Genomic DNA, 27,192 nt, shown 5'->3' with positions numbered 1-27,192 from the left:
CTCAACTCCAGCAGAGAGGGAGTGTCACCTGGTGTCCAACACACCAACTCCCCGCTCCGGACTGAATGCCACTGGAATTAAAGGGACACTAGGCAAGCCTGATGCTTTTTCTCTACGAAACTCCCCCCTCGCTCGGTCTGAAGCTCTTTTCTTTTTCTTTGCGTCTTCCATCAAGGGTTTTCGCTGCTTCTTCGCCGGCTCTGCCATTATACACACGTTTGCAACAATCTCTAGCGTTTTGTTAGCCTGCCTCTGTGCTGTAAACAGATCCTGCTTCGGTCGGCGGGTAGGATACACCGAACTTGCAAGTGGGATATTTTTCCTACAGGCAGTAGGGGCGGGCGAGAGAGCCTTCATTCGCCCCGTAATGAGTCATTTAACCATATACCGACTTACGAAGATGATTAATTAACACGAAAACGTTGCCTGGTGTCCCTTTAATGCTGCAAATCTCCGACAGCTTCAGGTGTTTGGTAGGCCTAAGACATCCCAGCGAGCTCTTCCGCACATCCAGCGCTTCCGTCTCTTTCTGTGACTCCTATCTCCAAAACTGCTGCCTCAGAGGGATCACGTAATGATTTGAACACTGTCACTCCTCCCGCAAACAGGTCAACTCTTCAGATAAAACATCTCAATGTGAGATCTCTGTCTAATAAGACATTTATTTTGAATGAAAACTATCTCGTCAGCTGGACCGCAGAGTGGTACAAAATATGACCGCCGCCCAGTCCAGCACATGTTTTCCACAAAAATAAGTCACGCTGAAAGGCATTCTAACTGTCTCACTGAATTGCATTATGCACACTCAATTCTCACTGGTATCTGCTAGACAACAAGTACCAAAACATGATTAGTTCATAGATTTCACATGTAATATACATTTTATACAACCCCACCCCCATCTTGCCTGTTCATAATTCTGAGAAATTCTTGAATTGTGTGCATGTGTGCGTGTACATGTTTATATTTATGTGTGTGTGGGTGTGTGTGTGTGCGTGCATGTGCTTGTGTGTTTGCCTGTTTATGTGCCTGTGTGTGTGCATGTGCATGCATGCGTATATATGTCTACTGTGTGAGTATGTGTCATACGTAGGATTACTGTGAATGTATGTGTGTGCGTGTGTATCTGTTTATGCACATGTGTGCATATGTAATGGGTTTACATGACCCCTGGAGGCAAACATACGCAAAAAATTGGTCATCCTAGGCCCTACGGTTCTCAAGATATTCACAGAAAACTGTGTCTGCCCTACCCTCCTTTTGGGGGTCCAGTCCAGCGGGGGGGCTACAGATCAAAACGAAAAGCAATGGTTCCATGCTATCCATGTGGGGTTACATGCCCACCAAGTTTCGTGTACCCCGGTCTTTCAGTGTCCCGGGAATCCTTGTTGGTGTATGGTCACTAAATGTACACATACATTTTTTTATTGTAAGGCCTCCCATGAACGAAAGTCCACGAAACTTGGCATGCATTCGAAGGGTGTCTTAATGATCCTACATTTTCAATTTCGTGCAGTTTTGACCATGTCAGCCAGAGATATTGTGATGAAAACACCTAATGTTTTGCTTTTTAATTTTTAACTAGGTGGCGCTATACATGAAATAAGTGGTAATGGGATAGGTTGACATGCCCCCTTAAGACCAACATACAAAAAAAAGGTGGACCTCCTAGGCCCTACGGTTCTCGAGATATTCACAGAAAACTGTCTCCGGCCACCTACAGGCCAGTTGGTGTATAGTAACATAAAGTAATTTATTGTGTGGCCCGCCATGAACGGAATTCCACGAAACTTGGCGTGCATTCAGAGGGTGTCATAAATGATCCTACACTTCCAATTTCGTGCAGTTTTGACTATGTTAGGTCACAGATACCTGCGATTACAACACCTCATTTTTACTTTTTTGTGTTTAACTAGGTAGCGCTATACATGAAATGAGTGGTTATGGAATGGGTTGACATGGCCCTTTGAGATCAACATACAAAAAAAATGGTCCTCCTAAACCCTACGGTTCTCGAGATATTCACAGAAAACTGTGTCTGCCCTACCCTCCTTTCGGGGGATCCAGTCCAGCGGGGGGGCTACAGATCAAAACGAAAAAAGGAGGTTCCATGCTATCCATGTGGGGTTACATGCCCACCAAGTTTCGTGTACCCCGGTCTTACAGTGTCCCGGGAATCCTTGACGGAAATTTGGACATGCGAAAAAGAAAAAAAAAAAAATCTGACTAAACCTATATGACCGCCGCTTCGCTGCGTGGTGGTCATAATGATGGCGACCTCATTCCATTTGGAGAACTGTGCCCTACACACTGCAGCTTCTTAAATTCCCCTAGGACAACTGGTCGTGGAGGTGGCCTAGCTAGCGTGTTTAATAGCTGTTTTAAATGTAGAATGTACCCACTGATATGTTCTCTACTTTTGAGGTGCAGCTTTATTAGATTAACGCCATATCCCTGTCCTTTGTGCATTAATGTACCGGCCTAGCTCCTAAAATCAATAGTGCTTTCTTTCAAGAGTTCTCAAATCTTTTATCAATATGGCTACCCGCTCTGATAAAATGTTGATAATAGGGGATTTTAACATTCATGTTTGATGTCCTGTTAAACCTATGGTTAATGACTTTTTATGCACTCTGACTCTTTTAATTTTATCCAATCAGTTTTGGCCCCAATACATCAGAAGGGCCACACACTAGACCTGGTGCTTTCATCTGGTCTTTCTGTTTCTAACCTTGAAATAGTTGATATTGGTGTGTCTGACCATTTTATGATTATGTTTTGTTCCCCTCACCTCCCCTCCCCACACCATTTCAGATCTCCTTTCCACCTGGTCTGACACTGAAGAGCTAGTCACTCTCTTCAATTCATGTTGCCATGACACCCTTGACTGTGTGGCTCCGCTAAAACTTAAATGCTAAGTGCCAAGACTAACAACACTCCTTGGTTGAATGACACCATCCGATCTCTCAGACATTTTTGTAGGAGAGCAGAGCGCAAATGGGAAAAAAACAAACTGCAAGTGTCTCATGACATTTTTAGAGATTTCCTTAAAATATATCAAAACTCTGTTAAGATATGCAGCTAAGGCAGAGTATTATTCTGATTTAATTGATAATAATGCTCATAGACCAAAAATATTGCTTAATACCATTAATTCCATTTTAAACTTTACCACTGCTGCTGACACTCTTTCGCCTATTGAAACTTGTGAAAAGTTTCTCAACTTCTTTATTGATAAGATTGATAACATTAAATCTCATATCACACCCCCAGATTCTGACCCCTCAGTGACAAATATATCACTCAGCTGCCTTCAGCAGTTTCAACTCGTATCATCCTCTCAGCTGTCTGAGGTTGTCTCTCACATGAATTCCACCTTGCCCCACTTAGATGTTTTCCATCACGTCTTTTAAAGGATGTTTTTGTTGTCGATCTGTCCCCTTGTTTTGGCTATAATTAAGAGCTCCTTGGCTAATGGAGTGGTCCCCTCCAGTTGTAAACAAGCAGTTGTTCAACCTCTACTTAAGAATCCCAGTCTTGACCCTAATGACCTTAAAACTATAGACCTCCAAGTATACCCTTTATTTTTATTTTAGGCTACTATTATTATTACCACTCCAGTATTATTATTTTACCTACTTTTTAATTTTATTTCTTAGCCATTTTGTATTCTGTATTGTATTATTATTTGCTGTTTTGCTATGTTCATATGTAATCATTTGTAAATTTGTAAATAACATTGTAATCATTTGTAAAGCACTTTGGGTCAATCCTGTTTCGTAAATTGACTTGACTATAATGTTGAATGCAGAGAAGCTGTTTGAGATCACAAAGATAATCCAATTGAAGATTCCACTGAGCATGTTCATACACAGAGAGAGAGCATGTTTCAAACTCACAGTGATAGACATAACTGAAGAAATTACAAGTTTTAAAAATATAATAGGCCTACTAGATATATTTTACCAATATTTTACCCGACAGCTTTGAAACAGAAGAAAGGACAGTTATTTCCGGTAATGACGCATTACTTCCGGATTAAGAAAGCAACATGGCGGCGCCCATATCCCTACATCTGGAGTTTGGGTTAGTACGAGTTTTTTTGTTTGACAGCTATATAATGAAACACTGTAAGTGGGTTATTCACTATTAACAAAATACATTTCAATAAGATTAATAAAAAACGATTCAGTCTCGCGACAACGTTTTTAGCCGTAAAGGCACCGGTTAGGCTACATACTAACTCATCTTCATGCAACTTAATATACGAGGAAGATGCGATAAACTATACTATTTGGTGATATTTAATTACTGTTGTGCTAGATGAAGTTGTGAGGTGTGCAGATTTGCGAAATGGGGATAACCCGTCAGTGCAGCAGGCATCTCGATGTAGGACTGCCTGTGACCATAGACAGTAAAGGCTGTGACATGCGTGCTGCCCGGCGCAGTCACCCTATCAGGTTGCGAGGAATCCTACATATTTCTCTAGCCGACTAACGTTAATTATTTTCGCGATTACATATCGGTGAAATAGAAAACGCCTTCTCAATATTGATGAAGTTTTTGTGGGTGAGGAAACGTTCGATTAACGTAGCCCAATATGCCCACCAGTCAGTTGTAGTCTGTCATGTTATGTAGAAAGATAACATTTTAAAGTAGGCTATTCAAGCAGGCTGCTCTAAAACGTCTTACACATTTCGGATAACCAGTGTAACACTGTCGTTGCTAGTCACTAGTTTGCATTAATTAGCCTATTTCCATAAGCAGTAGTCTATTTATCTTATTGATTTATGAATCTCTGACTAGGATAATGCACACTTGCATAGTAGCTAGCCTACACTAGGCTATTTTAGGTAATGGGCCTATAGGGTAATGTGAAGAATAATATAAAAGGCAAAATATTTTTTTTCTAATTTGTATTTCCTGATAACAAAGCAGACTTTGAATACAGTGGAAGTGAAGCCATCAGCCAGCCAAAACTATCCACTATAATTATGGAGGTTATTGCCCTCTACAATAGTGTACTTACCAAAAGCACTGAATACATGGTGCTCATGTTGAAATGTATATTTTTGGACTTACACTTAAGTGTTGCACAAAGGCAGACAGTACATTTTACAGTGAAGTCCTGACTGGCGCACTGCATGATTTTTATTTTAAAGAAGCTCTGAACACTGACTGTCCTGAGGCTCAGTGGTTCAGTAGTCAGCCTGTGTGTGTGTGGTTTCCTGAGGCTCAGTTGTTCAGTAGTCAGCATGTGTGTGTGGTTGTCCTGAGGCTCAGTTGTTCAGTAGTTAGCCTGTGTGTGTGGTTGTCACCACTCGGGGAGCAGTGTGCTATCTAGCTCGCCTCCATAAAATGCAGTCGGAACGAATATAAAGTGCAGGGAGCAGATCGATGGTTGTGTCAGGGCTGAACCAACTGACCCAGAGAGGTAGGCTATAAGCAAGGCTTTCTCTCTCTCTCTCTCTCTCTCTCTCTCTCTCTCTCTCTCTCTCTCTCTCTCTCTCTCCCTCTGAGTCTGTGTATGCCTCTGTGCGGGTTGGGAGCAGGCAGAGTTCCAAAGGGTGGTGGGGGGGGGGGGGGCAGAGAAAGAGAGGGAGAGAAAGAGAGGGAGAGAGAGGAGGACAACTGGGCTTTCTCCAAGGGATGTGAGCCCTCTTTATGGAGCTGCGCACCTGCTGCTGCTGCTGCAAGAGAACGTCACTCTTAGTCCATCTCTCTCTCCATCTCTCTTACTCTCTACTTCCCCATCTCTCTCTCCCTCTCTCTCTTTATCTCTCCCTTTCTCTCTTTCACTCTCAATCTCTGTCTATCTCTACTCTTTAACTTTTTCTGTATTTCTGTCTTTATTTCACACACTTTCTCCCCCTGTGGATCGCTATTTCCTTTACCTCACTCCCTCACTTGCTATCCCTATGTACAGTCAGCTTTATTGCACATACACACACACACACACACACACACACACACACACGCTCGCTTCTCACACGCTTCTCGTACCCTGTTTTTTCTCTTTCATCCCCATCCCTTTTCTCCTGCTTTCACTGGCATGTCTTTTATCCACATATTCCCTTGATCTCTCCTTCTTTCCTTCCTCACTCTTTCCTTCCCTCCCTCCTCCTTCTCTTTCCCTGTCTGTCTATCTTTTTTCAGTGTGTTGTACAGTGAATGGACTGAATGGTGTTGTGTGTGTGTGTGTGTGTGTGTGTGTGTGTGTGTGTGTGTGTGTGTGTGTGTGTGTGTGTGTGTGTGTGTGTGTGTGTGTACTGTTGATGTCAGGCATTTTCTGTGAGGTTATCTCCACACACAGATCACACACACACACACACACACACACACACACACACACACACACCTCCTGTTGCGCTGCCCCAGAGTTGTCCTCCCCTCCACACCACTGTTACTCCTGCTCTTCTCCTCCATCTCTCCCCTCGTCCAGCGCTGATGTCAGAGGCCCAGCTGAGGCTGAGGTGGTGTTGCGTCTGGACCAGGCACCAGCATCGGCCACAGCTGACCTCACAGCGCCAGAGAGAAACGGGGAAACTGTTGCAGGCGGAGCAGGGACTGGCTTTAGGAGAAATGCCATCATTCTCTGGTGGTGACCAGTGGCGCTACTTGGTGTGACGGGGGTTTTCTATTGATGTAGATCAGACAAACTCTTCTTATTTCTTTCCACATATTGTGGCTTTACCCCCCCCCCCCCCACCCCCACCCCACCCCCAAGCACCCACTCTGCCATTCGGTCACTGCTTACTACTAAAATATATGGCTGTCTATCACTTACTTTCGATTTATCACTCTTTATCTCACTGTCTCTGTCTCTCTCTCTTTCTCTCTCTATCTCTCTGTCTCTCTGTGTGTGTGTAATAATTTAGCTGCTTTGGGAAACAGATCCATAGACACTAGTTATCTGGTCTTTAATGAAGGGTCACAAGGTCAGACAATCCTGAGTTAATTAGCTCAGCCTGAATAACATTTGTGAGTTCAGTCATCCATTAGGTAATGTACAGGTCACCTCAAGGGCACCAAGGACGTCAGCCATGTTGGGACAGGACAGGACCATTTCCTGTGTACCGGGCAAACTGTACTCTATTGCAGTTTAAGTGTAATCTTATTTCACGGATATTTTGTATACTTTTATATAATTACACATGTTTGTACAATATAAAACATGTACTTATGCCAAAAATGACTATATGGATATATAATGAATATTCAATATTACTTCTAAATCTCTCCCAATCTTTCCATGCACGATTGGCTTTATTGTGTCATTTAACATTTGTATTACTCAGATTTTGTGTTTTATGAGGTAGTCCCTATTGTAGTGTGATTTTGTTTTTGTGTGTGTGATTGTAGCAACAAATTTGACCAATGATTAACTTTATGCAACCTAGATTATCAGTGCTGTGCAGGCTAATCAAAGAATGCTTGATAGATACCAGAAACCAGACAGCTGACATTCTTCACTTTGGGTCATTTTGGTCACGGTTTCTTCCTGCTAATGTCAGTTTGCAGAGTGCATCGTCAGTCTGTTTGTGTGTTTGGTGACACAGATGTTTTTAAGCCACTGTCCTGTTTCAAAAAAGATCATGTATTGGTTTCTGGCCTTTTTGAAGGTTGCCATGGAACCCCTTTATGACATCATGTCCCTGTTTTCTCTGCAGGGGCGGAGCAGAGCTACTGTTTGATGGGGTCAAGGATCATCATGTGACTTTGCCCAGCCAATCGGACCCCTGTAAGTTGGAACACATGCAGAGTCTTCAGGACTTGCCGAGCAGTCCTGGAATGGGAGAATCTGGCAGATCTATATCTTCTTAAAAGTATCACGGAAAACAAAAGGAAAATTGGAAATGTCAAGTATGCCCCCCCCCCCAAAAAAAAGATTGAATTCAAAATCAAGGTAGCGTTAAATTAAATAACACAATGAAGTGAACAGAGTGAGTATTGAGATGAAAACTGAAAATGTTCTTTTCATTTCACTCTTTCACTTGCATTTTCTATGCTGAACACTTCTTGACCCTTGCTGGTCTTGATAACTTAATTGCCTCCATATATCTGTCTGCCAGAAAATTGACACACGGATGAAGGGGGGGGGGGGGGGGGGGTCCCCTGCTGCCCGGTCCTGCTCCAGAGCCAAGAGAAAAGAGGACTCTCTCTCTCTCCCTCTCTCTCTCTCTCTCTGCCAACAAAAACACACACAAATCATATCACACCATGTGACCTCTCTCTCTCCCTCCCTCTCTCACTATCTCTCTTGCTCTCGCTTTTGCCTCATTTTTCTCTCTTTTTCTTTTGCATCCATCACTTTCTCTTCCCCTTCTTCTCCCTCTGCCACTCCCCCTCGCTCAGTCACCCCCCCCCCCCCCCTTGTTCGGTCGCTGTGTCGTTCCGCTGGTGACCCCGGTGGAGAGTGGTTCACACGCTCCCCTGGACACCTGCTCCGGCCCTGGACAGCTTCTCTCCTCTCCTTGCTCTTCTCCTCTTCTCTTCTCTTCTCTCCTCTTCTCTTCCCCTTCTATTCTCTTCTTTCCTGTCCTTGCTCTTCTCCTCTTCTCTTCTCTTGTCTTCTCTTCTCTCCTCTTCTCTTCCCCTTCTCTTCTGTTCTCTTCTCTTCTCTCCTCTCCTTGCTCTTCTTCTCTTCTCTTCTCTTCTCTTCTCTTCTCTTCTCTCCTCTTCTCTTCCCCTTCTCTTCTCTTCTCTCCTCTCCTTGCTCTTCTCTTCTCTCCTCTCCTTGCTCTTCTCTTTTCCTCTTCACTTCAGTCCTCTCTTCCTCTCCTCTTCTTCTTTTCTCTACTCTTCTTTTTCCTCCTCTCCTCTTGTTTCCTCTCCTCTTGTTTCCTCTCCTCTTGTTTCCTCTCCTCTCGTCTACTTTCCTCTACGTTCTTCTCCCCTCCTCTGCTCTCCTCTCGTTTTCCGCCATGTTGGCAACAATCTGATCACCACCTCCACCACCACCTCCGCTGCAAATCCACTGCTGCAAATCTGGTCTTAAGAAGCTGCCGTCCACTCCTCCCTTCCTCCCTCCCGCTCATTCCCTCTCTCTCTCTCTCTCACTTTCCCTTTTCCCCTCTCCTTCTCTCTCTCACCCTCCTTTCTCTCTTTCCCTTCGCTTTCCCCTTCCGCAACAATGGACCAGAATGCCCCCCCCCCTCCCTTCCACCACCAACATCTGTGAGGCCCCAGGCCGGCGCCCATTCTTCCCCTAACTGCTCTGTTATTGTCGGGCTTTCACTTGTAAATTCAGCCACTGATACTGTTGATGGGTCTTTTCGCCATGACGCCGAGGTCAGTAGAAAGGTATGGGGAGGGAAGGAGGGGGGGGGGGCAGTTGAGTTGGGAGTTGGGGTGGGTTAGTTGGGGAGGGGCTGGTAGGGACAATTGTGACAAAGCGCTAAGTCCTTTTTGTGTGCAATCATTTTGGACGGTTGGTAGGACAAATACCCCAGCACTCCCCCTCTCTCTCTCTCTCCCTCTCTCTCTTTCTCTCTCTCTCTCTCACATTCCTCCGGCATGCTGGTGGGACGTTGGGGATGAAAGTTTGTGCTTAGACTGATCAAGGAGGAAAGAAAGTGGTGTATGTGTGTGTGTGTGTGTGTGTAGGGGGGGGGGGGGCACTCCTAAGTTCTGTAGTGAGTCAGACCGGCGTGTGATCCAGCAGAGTGGCCTCAGCTCCACTCACACCACGGGCCGGGGGAAGGAGGATCGGGCAGAACGTACTTCCCATGAGCCTCAGTGTGTGTGTGTGGAAACTCCAGCGTGGGGCGAGGGCATGAGCTAATGAAAGTGAGCGTTCGGTGTTAGATGTGCGGGGTTGGCGCGCGGTGTTGGCGTTCGGTGTTAGGCACTCAGTGTTAGGCGCTCGGTGTTAGCGCTCAGTGTTGGCGCACGGTGTTAATCACTCGGTGTTAATCACTCGGTGTTAGGCGTTCGGTGTTAATCGCTCGGTGTTAATCGCTCGGTGTTAATCGCTCGGTGTTAATCGCTCTGTGTTAATCACTCGGTGTTAATCGCTCGGTGTTAGGCGTTCGGTGTTGCCGCTCGGTGTTAATCTCTTGGTGTTAGGCGCTCGGTGTTAATCGCTCGGTGTTAGGCGCTCGGTGTTAATCACTCGGTGTTAATCGCTCTGTGTTAGGCGTTCGGTGTTGCCGCTGCCTCGCTGCACTGCATGATTTAGGCGTTCGGTGTTGCTGCTGCCTCGCTGCACTGCAGGATTTTTGCTCTCCCAAAAGCAAACTGCCTTCTGTCAACTTGACTGCTCTGTAAAATATACAGAGATTTAAAAAAAAAATATGTATGAAAGAATGTTTTATATATATATATATATATATATATATATATATATATATATATATACCCATACACAAGGACAGACTAAGATATTCGGAAGCGTGCATATTGGGTGTAACTAGAAGGAAGAAATAGTTGGTTGTTCTGGTTGTTGGCTAACATTGCCCGTCTGTATGTGGAACTGAAGTTTGTTTGTCTTTGTTTGTGTTTGAGAAGCAATGCTGATTTGTCAGTGTGTGAGTGGGCATGAACTGTGTTTGAGAAGCACTGTTTACTGGTGTGGTATGTGTGTGTGCCTCTCTCTAAGTGTATGTATAAGGCCTAGCTAATTTCCTGCTAGCGAGCCACATTTAGAAATCCCACTGAAGTAGCCTCTTGGAGGAATTTGGCTTCCTAGCATCCAGAGGTGGGAAAAGTGAGAGTGGTCCTTTTGTTATCGCCGGCGTTTGTCCTGACCCCAACAAAACCGTCGCAAAAACAACAGAAGGGGTCGTCGCCGCGGCACTGGAGTCTCCACGACAACCCGGGGACAAAAGTTGACCACAGGAGGGAATGTGGTCGCGGGGCACAGAGCAGGAAAGGAGGGCTGACCTTGGTGGAGGTCCTTGGAACCCCGTTGGCTGTGTGTGTGTGTGTGTGTGTGTGTGTGTGTGTGTGTGGGTAGGCTGCCAGGTCACGGCTGGCCTACCCGAGATCTAACATGGGGGTTCGGGCATAATTCGTGTCTGTCCCTCCCCACCCCCTCTCAGATTTTTGGTGTCTTTTCCAGCAACGCATGTGGATGATTGATGACACCCCCCCCCCCCCCCTACAGACACACACACACACACAGACACACACATTCCCCCCCTTCCACGTTCGCCGTCATAGTAGCACTCACCCTCATAACCCCAACAAGATGAATGAGTTCATTCTGTCCCTCCCACAGATAACGATGATAATGATAGTCATAGCGCTGGAGAAAAGGAGGGAGGAACAACAAAAGACAAAACGAGTGAGAGAAAAGAAACAATAGAGAGAGAGAGAGAGAGATAGAGAGAACGAGAGAGAAGAGAGATGGAGAGAGGGAGAACGAGAGAAGACAGAGGGAGAGAAGGAAAGAAGAGGCGAACGATTGTTTGTACCCGTGATGCCAGCAACATCGAACACGCGCACACATGCACACGCGCGCACACACACACACACAGGCACGCACGCGCACACACGCGCACACACACACACACACACACACACACTCACACACCCCTCCATACAGATAGACCACCATCCCAGCATGCACCTGGTTGCCGTGACGCAAGCACATCATTTTCCTCGCCTCCACCCCTGCTCCGCCTTCTCTCGCCCATGTACTGTGTGTGTGTGTGTGTGTGTGTGTGTGTGTGTGTGTGTGTGTGTGTGTGTGTGTGTGTGTGTGTGTGTGTGTGTGTGTGTGTGTGTGTGTGTGTGTGTGTGTGTGTGTGTGTGTGTACTCTCTCTCTCTCTCTCTCTCTCTCTGTCTCTCTCTCTCTTTCTGTGTGTGTGTCTGTGTGCTCTCTGTCTTTCTCTCTCTCTATGTGTGTGTGTGTGTGTCTATGTGTCTATGTGTGTGTGTGTGTGTGTGTGTGTGTGTGTGTGTGTGTGTGTGTGTGCGCGTGCGTGCGTGTGTGTTTTCTTAGCCCACCCGCATTATGTAGCACTTCCCCTCTTCTGTGCACACTGTGATGGAACAGGCACAATTCAAACATGAGGAGCCTGCTGACTCTTCTCACGCTGACACACACACACACACACACACACAAACATACACACACAGAGGCGCTTGTTCCTCCATTCACATATTCGCGTCGACACGGAAATAAGTGACAGTGACTTTTGTGTGTGCATGCGTGCGTGCTGCTTTTTAAAGTGGCCCTGGTGGAGGACAGGCGAGTGTGGGAGTGATTGCCTCTGTTTTTAGACCTGCAATGGCGAAAGTCAATAGTCATTGCCTGAGCACTGGGCCCGGCCGAGCATCACTCTTCTTTATAGGTGCGGCAGCAGGGCAGAGAGCGCTGGGCTTCTGGAAGGTACGGCGATCGTTACACAACTGAAGACCCTGACAGCGATCCAATTAACCTGATACAGCCTCTCCATACACCCCCCCCCCCCCCCCCATACACACACACACACACACACACACACACAGACACTCGGAACAAACCCCTTCACACAACACATGCGCGCTGTGGTGTGCTGACTTCTCAAAATCCACACAGTTTCCTGAGGGGAGTGGCCCCCTTGATTGAGCCATGTGGGTTTCCGTACTCTTACTCTTCTTCCTTCTCTCTCTCTCTCTCTCTCTCTCTCTCTCTCTCTCTCTCTCTCTCTCTCTCTCTCTCTCTCTCTCTCTCTGTCTCTCACTCTTTCCATATCACCTTCCTTCTCTCTCTTGTCTTTCATTTTCTCTCTTTCTCTGTTTATCTCACTTTTTCTTCAATCCTTTCCTCTTTCTCTCATTCATTCTTTCTCTCTTTCGATCTCTATATCTGTCTCTCTCTCTCTCTCTCCCTCCCTCCCCCCCCCTCTCCATTTTTCTCTCATTGTCTCCTTCCCTCTGCCGGTCTCTCTCCTCCCCTCCTCCTTCCCTCTCCTTCTCCTCCTGTCTTCCCGTAGTGTTCAGCTCCCCTGTATGTTAGCCCTTCCCATTAGCTTTAGCACAGCAAAGTGCTTCGCTTCGCTACAGAATCGCCTGACGCATCAGGTCTTCACTAACACATTAGCGCACACCCCCACCCCGCAACCCCACCAAAACATGCGCACACACAGATACGCACACACACACACACACACACACACACACACACGTCTACATTCTCTGGACATCTGGATGGTTGTTTTGCTCTCAGGGTCAGGTTTAATAGAGGGAGAGAGAGAGAGAGAGAGAGAGAGAGAGATAAAAGTAAAGATTAGAAGATTCAGAGCAGTTAGGTAGCTGGGTTCCCATAGAGATGAATTTGCTGCTGATGCTGATGCTGATGATAGTGGTGGTGATGGTTGCGGAATTCAGAGTGTCGTTGAACGCTGCCCAGATGGTTCACACGGCTTAAGTCGTGATGCTGCCTTCGCTGAGTGGCGACACCAGAATTGTATTCCCTCACGTACTGGTGTGCACGCGCACGCGCAGGCTTGCTCACTCAGACACACTCTCGCACACACATGCACTTGCACATGCGCGCGCACACACACACACACACACACACACACACACACACACACACACACACACACACACACACACACAGATGCAGTGCCGTCACATTCAGCTGATATACTGTAAAGATGGAGGGGAAATGGCTTTTGCTCCGGTTACTGCCATCAGACAATATTTTTTGCTTTTGCGACACCGAGCTAAAGTGAGAGGAGTCAGGTTCTTAGTTGTATAGCCTTGCTGAGCTAGATGAGATGTTTCTCTGCCTGGGAATTTTGTCCGTCAATGTGTTATCATTTCTCTCTCTCTCTCTCTCTGTGAACATGGTGTAAATGTATGTTTATGTAAACAAACGCACACATATACAACCAGGGCATCATTTTTTGGTCACTTTGTATATATCTGTGAGTGATATCGGAGTGCTGTCAAGTATCCCTTATTTTTATTATATTTATTTGCCATATTTATGTGTTTGGTTGCATGTGTGTGTGCGTGGGCGTATGTGTGTGCATGCTTTGTGTGTGTGTGTGTGTGTGTGTGTGAGACTGACCGACTGGCGGTGTGTCTAAGAGAGTCCTGTGTGTCTGAGCAGAGGCTGATCATTGTGTGAGTGTTCTGTGTCTGATGTCACTCTCCTGGTCAGTGTGATTGCATTCTGAATGGACGAGCTTGAACACACTATAGAGTGTTACGCTTAGCCAGCACGCACACATGCGCTTGTACACACACACACACACACTCACACACACACACACACACACACACACACACACACAGACACACTTGTGATCAGTATTCCTCTTCTTATCAAGAAGACAAATTAAGATCATAAGCATAAAGACGAAAGTCAGGATGGTGCATGCCCTATATTTCTTTCTTTCTCTCTTTCCATTTCTCTCTCTCTCTCTCCCTCTCTCTCTCTCTCTCTCTCTGTCTGTCTGTCTGTCTGTCTGTCTGTCTGTCTGTCTCTTCCTTTCTTCCTGTTTGCATCTCCTCTGTAAGGGAAATGAATCCGGAGATGTTGGCGGCTACTGCTGATGTGGTGGTGTGTTTGTTGATCCAGACATGCTAGAGAAATATAGTAACATACACAGAATTATTCACCCCCCCTCCCACACACACACACACACATACACACACACACACACACACACACACACATTATTACCAGAGGAAATAAGCATTAATATTTTAATATTTTTTGTATTAGTAGTAGTGATATGGTTTTGGTGATTTAGGCCCTAATTACTGAATTTCAATGAATCCCACAGTGGATGGAAGTATATGGGCACATAGAGCGGAATAGTGTTTGGGTCTCTCACTGATGCTATTGGGATAATATTGATATCAGTGTTTAGGCAAACATGCAAGCATGTCACAAATTTCTCCTTGCCCAGAAGTAGTGCCTACAATCAGTAATGTTTTCAATATTTTATACACTGCAGCATCTCATATCTCTTCACATTTTCCCACTCGAATTTAACTTTGTGTTCTGATTGCCCAGAAGTGCTGAAATCATTGAGGGTTGTGTATGTTTGTGTTTGTGTTTGTGTTCTGAAATCATCTAGGGTTGTGTATGTTTGTGTTTGTGTTTATGTCTGCGTTTGTGTTCTGAAATAATTTAGGGTTGTATATGTTTGTGTTTATGTTTGTGTTCTGAAATCATCTAGGGTTGTGTATGTTTGTGTTTGTTTTCTTTGGCATATACTTTTGCCCATTAGTTAAAAATAATAGTTTCAAATAAAGCCGAAAAGCCTACATTAATAATAATAATAATAATAATAATAATAATAATAATAATAATAAATAGTAACAACAACAATGTCAATAGTAATAGCAATATCAAATATCAACAGCAATAACAAGATATCATATTTACAAAAAACCCCATAAACAAACAAACCATAATTCTGTAAGATAATTAATTCATTCAGTGCATGGTGAACAGATGAGTCTTTAAACATTTCTTGAAAGTCCCAAAACTGTCACAAGAACATGGAACATTAGGTAACTCATTCCACCAACGAGGAACCACTGAGGAAAAGAGTCTTGATGGCAAGTATGGTGTGGTGGCAGAAGCAGTGTTTGTATGGTATATTTATTAATGTTTAGATATTACACAATACTATCCTTTCATTTGTAATTTGCGGCATTTGCATTTTTGTGCTTCCAATCGGTTGTATTTTTAATTTCGATCACCCTTTGGTGCTGCAGCAGCGGGCGCAGACAACGAGCTGTTGGTGTTTGTGACGGAGTGAGATGCATCAAAACGCGAAGGGGCAGTCCCCTCAACCCGAACGACCACGGAGCATTTGTGTTTTTGTTTCGCACTTGAACCGCTTCACTAGACCCCCATCACCCCTCTATAGACACACACACACACACACACACACACACACACACAAGCAGACAAACACATGCACTGTTTGATATTCATGCATTTACACACACACACACACACTCATTTTCCCCTAGTCGAGTCTCTGTCGCGTCAGATCGACCGGGGGGTTGGATAAGCGACCCCTGCCCCCTAACCTTTGACCTGTGGCTGGCGTTTGCAGGGGACATGAAGCAGCTGCTGGTGTGGATCCAGAGGAACATGCTAAAGGAGCGACCCGAGCTCTTTGTGCAGGGGGACACTGTGTAAGTACACACACACACACACACACACACACACACACACACACACACACACACACACACACACACACACACACACACACACACACACACACACACACACACACAGGTAAACAGGGGAACATGCTAAAAAACGACCCGAGCTCTTTGTGCGGGGACACAAACACACATACAACAACTAAAACACATTTACGCGTGCAGACACACTCACATGCATAAACACATATACGAACACACACACACACAAGTTCATAAGATAAGGAGCAAGTTCATGTGTTCAACCACGTCTGTGGATGCGCACACACACACACACACACATAAATGCTCAGGCGCATAATAAACAGGTGTACATAATAAACACATATACACATGTGCTCACATACACACAAGTGCGTATTATGAACACGTATAGACACGCATACACACACACACACAGACACATACATTCAAACATGCATACATACATACATATAGACATATGTACACAAACACACATACAATACATGCATGCATACATACACACACACACATTCACGTACAAACATATCCTTGCATACACAATACATAGATAGATATGATGCAGAGATACACAAATAGTAGATTTTATATATATATATATATATATATATAGATATACATTCACATGGAAGAGAATGGGAAACACAAACTAATACTCTGGCCTTTTGCAGTCACACTCAAATATTAACGAAAACTTGATATAATTTATATTTTTAGATATAAAACAAATTATTTGTTTGTTAATGCATACAGAACCTGCTGAGAATTTATACATTTGTTAACACAGAAAGCTTCTTCTTAGTATTTCTCAAAAAACACAAACACACTCACAAACAAATAACCCCACTCTTGGTATTTATTTATTTATTGTTTGTGTTAATATATTTTGTTGTTAAAGCAAACAGCGGGTGATTATCAAGATAGTCTTTGGCTTTCTGCTTACGTGTGGAAACGGTGTGTGAAAATGTGTGTTGTTTTGGTGTGTCCGGCACAGTGCTAGTTTCCGGGGTATGGGGGTAATGCATTTTCGTGGAGGGGGGGGGGGTAATGGTGTTAAAGCCGATTCCCCCCCCCCCCCCCCTCTCTGTCTGCTACCAGACTAATTTAATGGAGAATTTATAGGGGATCGTTGGCTAATAAGGGGGGGGAGTATGAAGCAGTGTGGGGTTTATAGGTCGTCAGGATGGGGACTGTTACCTGGACTCTTTTTTCCCCCCTGCATTTTCCCTACCCGCAACGCATGTATGTGTTTGTGCGTGCGTGCATGCGTGCGTGAGTGTGTGTGTGTGTGTGTGTGTCTGTTACATGTATAGTATGTCTGGTTATTGTTGCAGGTAATGGTCCACACATGCAGACACACACTGATGCGATTCGTAATATAATCACAGGTATATTAGCAGAGCGAACTCCCAATCCTGTTGGACGGACCATCGCTCTGTCAGTGTATTTTCCACAGGAGCCGTAGGGAGCATATAGCACACGCGCAGACACACACACACACACACAAACACACACACACACACGCCCCCTTCATGCATTTAATGCACCCCCTGACGTCACAATACGGCTACTACTGTCATGGCTTCTCCTAGTCCAAAGCAAAAACAAGACTGTGTGTCTGTGTGTGTGTGTGTGTGAGAAATAACTCTCTCACACACACACACAATCGCAGGTCTCACGTGTGGGTCTTTTGCGTGTGGAGCATCCTCAGCATATGTTGGGAAACCAATTTGGTAGACCGTGCATATTCAGATATAGAGATATTTCTGGATAGTGAGATTTGAAATAGATTTTTTTTTTATTTGTTTATTAAATTCATTTTGATGAAAAAAAAATGTAACATGCATCCCACATGTGTGTGCACGAGTGTGTGTGCATGTGTGTGTGTGCGTACGTGTGTGCGTGTGTGTGCTGCGTGAGTGTGTGTGTGTGTGCCTTACCATGACCAGGGGTGGGAGTGAAGGGTTTGTAGCTGTAATAATGTTGCGACTTTCACACGACTGATGGATTTCATCTACATTCATGGATGTATATTGCACTTTACAATAAACCAGGTTTCTTTTACCCTACGAGTTCATGATTGCGGCCTGATGTCAACTTTTGATGATGTCAGCGTGTGCTAAAGGCTCATTCTCTCTTTGAATACAGGAGGCCAGGGATACTGGTGCTAATCAACGATGCAGACTGGGAGCTGATGGTGAGTGTGTGTGTGTGTGTGTGTGTGTGTGTTATTGTGCATTTATTTATCTATGTGAATGAGTGTATGTGAATATTGTGTACATTCTCGTGTGTGTGTGTGTGTGTGTTTGTTTGTTTGTTTGTTTGTTAAGGTACATGTGTGTATTGTCTTAGGTGCATATGTGTGTTATAGACATATTATTTGTGTGCTTGAAAATGTGCATATATGTATATGCTTGTGTGTCAGTGAGTTATGCTTATGTGTATATAGCTCTTTATGTGTGGAAGAATGTTTATGTTTGTGTGTGTGTGTGTGTGTGTCCACTGGTCATCCCGATCTTATCTCATTAGAGTGCATGTTTGGACACAGCAGTATAATTTTCAACAACACAATCAATGCAGAGAAAGTGGCAACAGTATGTCAGTGCTGGTTAAAGGCACAAATCATGTGTTAACATGAAGTTATGACATCATCTACATCAGCAGTGGTGGTTGAGTCTTAGGCTTAATACATACAGCTGTGTGTGTGTGTGTGTGTGTGTGTGTGTGTGTGTGTTTGTGCATGTGTACACGTATGACATACTTACGTGTGTGTGTGTGTGTGTTTTAACCTGCCTCTTTAGGGTGAGCTGGAGTACCAGCTTCAGGACCAAGATAATGTGGTCTTCATCTCTACTCTGCATGGGGGATAACCGCCCCCCCGCCCCCCCCCATATAAAAACAGACTGTGGACGATAACAGAAGATCCCCAACCCCCACCACCGGCCATCTCCCCTCTCTGCCTTACGTAGCTCATCAAGGCCGAGACACAACGCCCCCCATGGATGCCCAGTGCTGATTCAGTGATCCACCAATGCTACACTGAAAGGTTCTGATGGGTTTCTCACCCTGACTTGTGACCTTCAACGTGAGGGGTGTGGGGTGTATGTTCATTGTGTGTGTGTGTGTGTGTGTGTGTGTGTGTGTGTGTGTGTGTGTGTGTGTGTGTGTGTGTGTGTGTGTGTGCGTGTGTGTGTGCGCGTGAATGAGAGAGAGAGAGACCCTTTGGAGACACAGATGCTTGACCAGCGTCCTATCAGGCCTGGACACCTGAGTCCAGAGTGTGTTGATCTGATTGTGTGTGTGTGTGAGAGAGAGTGTATGGACAGAGGTCGGTCTGTCTAGACAGTGTGCAGATGGACCTTTGAGAGGCATACAGAGGTCAACCTTTAAGACCATGGTCTGTGCGTGCTCATTTTTGTTCATTATGCTAAATCTAATTTTATACTGTTGTAGCCTATATATCATTAATCAAACGAAACTGTCTGCTTCAATATTTTAAGTTCTAAAAATAGGATGACATGGGCTTGTGTTTAAATTAAATGTTACTATATGAATTTCAATGTATATTGTACCTTTTTATATTTAAAAAAAATCAATACAAGTGAGAAGAAAATTTAGATGGAGATTTGTTTTAAAATAAAATATAGACTGGTAGATTATGGTTCACTTTTTAATGGGTTCACACCGATAGACTTTAAAGAAATTAAATTAAATGAATCCTCACATAGATATTTTACTTGTAGCCTATTTACCATTAGGCCTACAGTAGGCTAACCTTAGTAGGCCTATAGCTTACTAAGAGAAAGATGTGGAGTTGAGTACGGAGAGTCGTGTTGCCCATCTCTCTCACTATACATTCATCGGAGCAACCTTTAGGATCGCGGTGGGAGGTCGCAGTTCCGCTTCAGGCGCTGCCTTCAGATGAGAAGAGAAGACTCTCGGTAAAGGATGCGATTTGTAACGGAAAACCGACTGATAATGGATACAATACTGCTCATGCTAATGGCGTAGTATTATCAGCGTCACTAGGAAGTAGTAGGTCTAAGCCTAGCTTACTGTGTAGCCTATGTGTATTTGTCCAGGAAGAGTAGGCTATATAGGCCTCCTTTGAGCGGTAAAATGGAGACTAAAAATACAAATGCAAAACACTGCGTGCGTGACCTATCCAAAAGCTGTTTGAATGGTGAAGGCCGTCTTAGGATAGGTCTAGGCCTACAACATTTTGAAATGAAATTAACCCTGAACGACTCGGTAGGCCTTACAGACTTCTATTATTTCATAATAAATTGGTTAACTTAAAATGTTAATTTTCAAACTTTTATATTCAAACATGGTTCAATATGCTGCTTTTCAGTGCATAGGCCTAATCGCACTTTTTTATATAAAGCATCAGTCTGGCTATATTGGTCCTTTCATATTTGCTGTTTGTTTATTTTTTGTTTCAAATGGTGACTCATTATTGAATTGTTTCGGATATCCGCCTTACTTCCTGTATACAGCCTATCAAGCAAATATTTGTGCGCAAACTATTTTAAGGGAATATACGCTTTAGATGTTCTTTATGTATCTTTATCTAAAGCATGATCTTCATCTAAATTGAAAATACATGAATAAAGTTGCCTATGACACATTCGGGAATTACCAGTCACTTTTATTTAGCCTTATGATTTCTCATATACGACTCCCTATGGCCGCAATTAGCCTTTTCGGTCCTACGTACCTACTATAGCCTACCGGTCGCGTACAGCAAGCCTTACGTTTTCCAGTGCAAACAAGAGGCATCCTTACGTGTAGTCTACAGAAGGCATGTAGGGCTATCAGCTATGCAATTGTGACAGGAGCGAATAAAAATATCTCTAGGCTATGATGTCCAAGGCTGCGACAACCAATGGGGCCTATAGCAGCACCTGCGCCCCCAAACTCCACTCCGCACCCCAAATCATTATTGACTCAATCATACAATAGTGCCGTTTACTATGTATGCTCAATGAATGTGAATATAAGTGTCTCTTAATTCACTGTTCTATGCCTGGTATTAGGACTACTACCCATTAAGTGCACTTGACACAAGTCTGGCACAAAAGCCCTATAGGCCTATGTATTTAGAGTGCCGCGCTTTCCTGCCAGGTAGCTATATCTTTTTTGTTCTAAAAAACACTCTTGATTAAACACTATAAGCACGCTAAAATATTGAATTTTTGGACTGTAAAAAGAGTCGTGGCAATAATGTATGTTTAAACTATAGTTAAAAAAAAGAATTCCTCTCCATCATTGGAGTCTTAGCTTAATTTTGTTACGGGCACCAGTGGTAGTGTAGTTTTTGCTGACGCCATCAGCTATTTTGCAAGCTATTTGTGTATGTCAAACTGTACTTTTTTTGTTTTGTTCTTGTGCATATCACTCTGTAAATCAAGATTAGTTTATATGTAAATTAGTTTATATGTAATTTAGCCTATCTTAAACACCCCTAAGCAAAGTGTATCTTCTGTTCACACCATAGCCTACAATCCTGTGTCACCCAGGTATAGGCTACCGATACTGATGCTGTTGCTAGCTTAGCAGCTTCGTGTTCTCTACTCGTACAAGATCCGCCAGAGAAAAAAACATTATTAAAATGATCATCATCCTATTGAGGTAGTTTTAGGCTGCGTAAGCCTGCTAATGGGGAGGTGACCGCTCTGTACAACCTTGAGTCAAAATAAGCAAGTAACCTATAGTCATCGAAGGGATACGACATAAGGCAAATGCCATTATAAGGTAGGCCTATTTTATTATTATGCCTCGTCTATATTTTTATTAATCTTATCCAACCACTGTTTTTGATCAAATCACAAGGCAACATGGCAAGGTGTTGCTGTAGATCAGGTGATGTAGGCCTTCGCGAATAATCAAAACAAATAGGCTACACTTTTTGAAAACCTGGATCTAAAGAACTAATGAAACCGCACACACATTTAAGCACGTAGCCTATCTCACAGTCAATCTGCATGGTGCTACTCTGACTCTTTTTTGATCTCTTAACCAAAAAGTGCAGTGCAGACTGTGGCTATTACGACTAATTGGCTGCTATATTGATTCAATTCTGACTTTGCATTAGGTAATCTTGATGCTATGTTGATTTGGTAGTCTGTGCCGTCGCCTATATCTTCAGCACATTAGGCTACAGGATATTTATATAAATAGCCTACGAATCACCCGCTAAATTCAGAGGGGAAAGAAAGTTGAAGAATTATGGATTAAGAAATAATAATGATTTTTAAAAAAATCAGCATCTTAATAAAAATATGATGTAGCATATAGGCCCGAATACTAATTCCAGAGGACTGTACAGGACAAATCACTTAACGCATTGTCTCCCCTGACGCACGTGATTCAGGTGTGTGATTCAGGCCTAATTATCAGGCCCTGGTGTTTTGGTTTTTAACGTCATCACACCATCCACGGGACAGCCTGCTGCCCCCTCTCTGTCTCTGTCTCCCCCTCTCCAAATACTGTCATACCTCTCTTCGCGAGTCCTGGGCCTAGCCTGAACAACGTCACTGGGCCGCATTTGTAGTGTAATTAGCAGTTTATTGATTTGAACAAGTGGTGCTTATGGTTCCCAATCCAATCCATCGACTCTTTAGAATATAAAATTAGGCTCTTTTCTTCCATTTCTTAATTTCTTCCTTCTTAAATCTCTTCATTAGGATCTCAGAAAGTAACTGCTGGGTCGAGAGCCTCATAAAGAGAAATATAATACATTAGATATTATAAAGACAATTATTATGTAGGCCTATACAGTTGAGGGGAAAAACAAAACCGAAAAAATGTCACCATGTACAAATAAAAATGTTTCCCAAGCTGTCAAGAAATTATTCAATATGCATATAATAAACTAAACCCAAACACAGGCCTTCTGGAAATGTACGCATCGTTCAACAAGCTCTACCTGTTTGAAAACACAACTTGTAGCAATTCACAACTCTCATATTTCCGCTGGCATGACCTGCATACAAATATACACAATTTAAAAATACACTGGCGGAACATGGCACACTCCGCAACAGTTTTTGCTTGTAGGCTACTCGCTTTTGTTTGTCTCTTTTTTTCCCCCTCTCCCATCTTTTTCATTCACGGCCTCCCCAAGTCTCTTCCCCGTTAACAGCTATCGTCATGTGTATTACTATTTAAATAACTATTGAGCAACTTGTAGTCCTCGTTCAATATATCAATGGCCTAAACCAAATCTCACCATTGAGAAAGAGACCAGATGCAATATACATGTTCTAATATCGTGATTACACTTTGGGAACATCAGTGTAAATAAAACAGAGGTTCAATTTCCAAAATGTTATTTTATTTTTTCCCTTTCTCTGATAAGGCTTGCTATCAAACCACTGTTACTCCAACTGCACAATTCCTGGAACAGGCTGTTGGCCTTGCCTGAAAACAGAAGTATTGTGAAAAAAATATCCATGCTCCTATAAACTTAATTGTGTCGTCTTACAAACGTAGGGTATGGCCAGCTTGAAAAGAAAGAGGGCTTATATTTCGTTCAAAGGCAGATGAAGAGGAGTCACCAGCAACAGATGTCCAGGCACAATTCTTGGGTTAAATTTACATTTCACAAGAATTGCGTTTGGACAATCAGGTCCTGGAGCTCTTAGATGATCTTTTTACACAGTCATTAAACCACGCTGAGAGAACATAAAGCATAGAGGGCTTTAACCGCTTCAAAGAAAATAACATCACATGCATGGGTCTATAATTTAGCATAATTTCTTATCTATGCCAGTCTAACCCCTTCTCACTGAACCACGAACCGATGCAAGCTAATTAATTCTAAATTACAATATTAATATGGTGGGAGAGCCATACAATCATACTATTATTAAAACTATACGTTCAAAAGTCAATAATTCCTAGTTTAAACCTGTTCTGAGCTATAACAAAATTATTTTCGATTGCTGTTAAAAAGTAAATAAAAAATAGTTGTGGTAGCTGTTCTTGTGTTGAGCCACGTAGTATACCAAGTAAATATTTAACCTTATTTACTTATAAAATAACATACCCTGATTCCTTTCAGCATGTAGGCCTATCTAGATGAAAGCCATACCCAGCATGCTTAAACTGGATCTGTACACTCTGCAACCCGTACTGATACACACAAGTCTGTTGGTGCGATTTTAAGCAATCTGTTCTAATCTATTTCAATAAAACATTAATCGAAACATATAGAAGAAAGCAAAGTTAAAGGCACTTTTTGTCATTCCGTGGCGCCAAACAGCATCTCCTCGTAATCTTCGAATAATTCGTTCTCTTTCGGCCCTTATACAGGAAATCTGAAGACTGAAAGGGAAAATCGAACTAGTTTTGAAGACCGTCTTAAAAGTCCAAGTTGTGGCTTCAAGCCTACGCTTCGCCATGGCTGCACCTGTAAGGCGCACATTCGTGTAGTTTCCACATCGCGTCACCAGAAGAGCTGCAAAAGGGTCTAATCATCTGGCGTTTGCAAAGACGTTAAACATTTCTGAAAAAAATCTCTACAAGCCCTCAGACGACAACAACAAAACGCAAACGGTTTAGAGTTTAAGGTGAGGTTAAAAGGCAAAGATGCGTTCCAGAAATGTTAGTATGAATCAGTGATGAAAAAGAACGCTGTCCGGCGCGCTCCCCGTCTATTCCCACGACGAGCGCTGTATCCTCTCTTTAGTACACGCAGAGAAAATGGTAAAATGCGAGAAGAGAAGGGATGCTTTGGGTAGGTCGAAGAGCTTGCAGACCCTGGCGTTGACTTGCTGGGACGGTTCTTATGGAATGGCACTTGCTAACTCGCTGCTCTGAAGCCTTTTCTTGAGCGCTCGTAACAATACCGGTGTTGCCACGACGGACGGCGAGAGGGAGTGGAGATGATCTTCGCTTGGTACTGAATTTGAATAACACCACAGGGTGATAAATGTCCATTGTGCTGGAGAAGTAATGAATCTCCACTGTCTTCTATAGCACACAAGCCAGCAGCTGCGAGCGAGGGACCAGCAGCCTCTTAAAGATACAACAGCCCCATTTTCTCCCTAAAAGAGATTACAATCCATACACTGTTTATTCAGCGCCAAAACGTACTGTCAACACTGCATGACGTTTGTTTTCTGGACTCCCTTTTTTGTGTGTGCAAGTGCAATGCCGTAACAAGGCACTTGCATATAATGCATTCGCTCTTAATTTCTGCAGTAAAATGCATTTATACGTATAGTATTGGCTTCATTATGTAGGCTACACACCACAATATAGACAGTTTTTTTTTTTTTGGTGGGTTAAATTATCATTGTCATTAATGCTTATAAAACCAATTTTGCCAATTAGACCGTATAGGCTTATGTTTTATTGGTCTCTTAAATTTGTTTATTTTTCTAAATTGAAAAATATTTGGTTTGGAATCTCTTCATTTTATTTTTTTTTCCCTTTCACTGAAAAGAAAGAAAGGAAATATACTTTTTCAGATATCTGACGGACTATATTTTGTCACTCTTGTTATGTAAAGTTAAGATTGAGCTTGTTTTTTTATTATTATTTTTGTAAGAGAAAACATGGGAGTGTGCTATCAAAGTTGTGGTGATATGTTGTGTAAGTGGCAGGTGGAATAGGACATTATTTAATTGGTTATTCCATCACAAATGAGTAAATCTATTTCCTATTTCTTTTAATCGTTTAACATAAATGACATAGGCCTACAGTATACCATAATACACATATGCATGGACATATAACATATGAATAAAAAGGTGAAAAGTTGCCATTTAATGTTGTTATGCTATTTAATGTTTATGACTTTCTATGATCACACAATAGTTCTATTTTCTTCTCCCATTTTTGACTTTAGTGTAAAGCATTAGACTTCATTGTCCAACTGACATTGTTGACCACCAACTACAGTAAAGCTTCACGACATAATGTTACCCATATCTGCCTTACTATTGGCACACTGACAGGTGTTTCTGACGCAATGTAAAGCGTTTTGTATAATGAAGTGGTTTCCTGGATTTTTGCAGCGAAATGAATTGATCAGCTAAATGAGTGTTCAGTGTGTAGAGTCAATTCTGATAGTCTCTAGCGCTAATCGTCTTTAAATTGTTCCTTCCACGGCATGTCTTTTATGCTCATGCACGCGCGTGGAAGGATCCCAGCGCCGTCCTCTTCTAATAAATCATCCGCTAGAGCCCGCCCTCAGGTCCGGAATCCTCCTCCTTAAAGCGAAACCGTTTCAATCCTTTCATCCCTCCTTCTGAAGGAGTCGAGTTAACCCCCCCCCCCTCCCCCTTCCGCGGGTGTGCTCCACGAGCGCAATTCATTGCTCATTTGGACCCCGAACGAGACTCGCTCGCCTTTTTCACGATTTCTTTTCAGGAATGTTTCAGAGCGGGAATTCTGTGGAAATCATGGCGGACATGAACCACGAGCCTGCACTCGTCTTAATGGCTCCTTTGAGATTGAGGGTGTGTATGTTTAATTGTAGTGCCCCAGGCTTCATTTTTGAGGTCTCATTTTTAGTCTAATAAGTAGTTAAAAAAACGAAAGAAAAAAAATATGAACTGCTGCTTCAGACCACAAGTGACTAGGCTGAGCAACACACATTTGGGTTTAAAAACGAATAGGCCTACTCTTAGGCTACATCATAAGACCCTGATGCATTTTATAAAGTAGCCTAGTTGTTTATGATTCTTTTATGTCTCATATTAATATATAGTTCAAATGTCTCAAATAGTTTTGAAACCCACATGCCAGTGGTAGTACCAACTGGAGGTATTGCTGAAGCAGTGAATCTGCTTCCTGGCAGGCAGCGAGGGCGACCAGTTAGCTGCTGTGGCAAGGTCTGCGGGGGCGGGGTTTATCCGAGCTTGAACAGGTTGTTGCCTGTCTGGCACACCGGCCGGCGGCTGAAGCAGTGTGAGTCGTCCCCTTGCCATGGCACTGTGCTCAACCCATTCACAGATAAATGTTTAACCCAGTTCATGAAAGGAACAGTGGGGGAGAGGAGCCTGAGTCTGTGGGGTGGGCTATGAAACTGCCTTGCCAGGGGGGGCAGAAGGGGAACCGCG

The 27,192-nt window shown here is 43.4% G+C and overlaps 1 protein-coding gene across 1 annotated transcript; it reads left to right on the top strand.

Moving 5' to 3' along the window:
- Nucleotides 1-4,045: 4,045 nt before the first annotated feature.
- urm1 (ubiquitin related modifier 1) lies at nt 4,046-20,747 on the top strand. The gene is made up of 5 exons (XM_076283215.1): nt 4,046-4,086; nt 7,671-7,741; nt 16,021-16,102; nt 18,266-18,314; nt 18,919-20,747. Exons 1-5 carry the CDS (start codon nt 4,052-4,054, stop codon nt 18,985-18,987), a joined length of 306 nt encoding a protein of 101 aa, XP_076139330.1. The 5' UTR covers nt 4,046-4,051; the 3' UTR covers nt 18,988-20,747.
- Nucleotides 20,748-27,192: the final 6,445 nt, after the last annotated feature.

This window comes from Alosa pseudoharengus, unplaced genomic scaffold, assembly GCF_046254945.1.
Source record: "Alosa pseudoharengus isolate Yale_2024_CS ecotype anadromous, Long Island Sound unplaced genomic scaffold, YU_APseudo_1.1 YU_APseudo_1.1_scf_14, whole genome shotgun sequence".
Classification (NCBI taxonomy): Eukaryota; Metazoa; Chordata; class Actinopteri; order Clupeiformes; family Clupeidae; genus Alosa; species Alosa pseudoharengus.
The sequence above is the reverse complement of the archived record's forward strand: the minus strand, read 5'-3'. Positions and strand labels throughout refer to the sequence as shown.

What these genes read in the sequence shown, in the direction of transcription:
- urm1 (XM_076283215.1), top strand. Translation starts at nt 4,052, where the DNA reads ATGGCGGCGCCCATATCCCTACATCTGGAGTTTGG. An exon ending in GCCCAGCCAATCGGACCCCT is followed by an intron (nt 7,742 to 16,020) that starts GTAAGTTGGAAC and finishes TGGCGTTTGCAG; the next exon opens with GGGACATGAAGCAGCTGCTG. An exon ending in TTTGTGCAGGGGGACACTGT is followed by an intron (nt 16,103 to 18,265) that starts GTAAGTACACAC and finishes CTTTGAATACAG; the next exon opens with GAGGCCAGGGATACTGGTGC.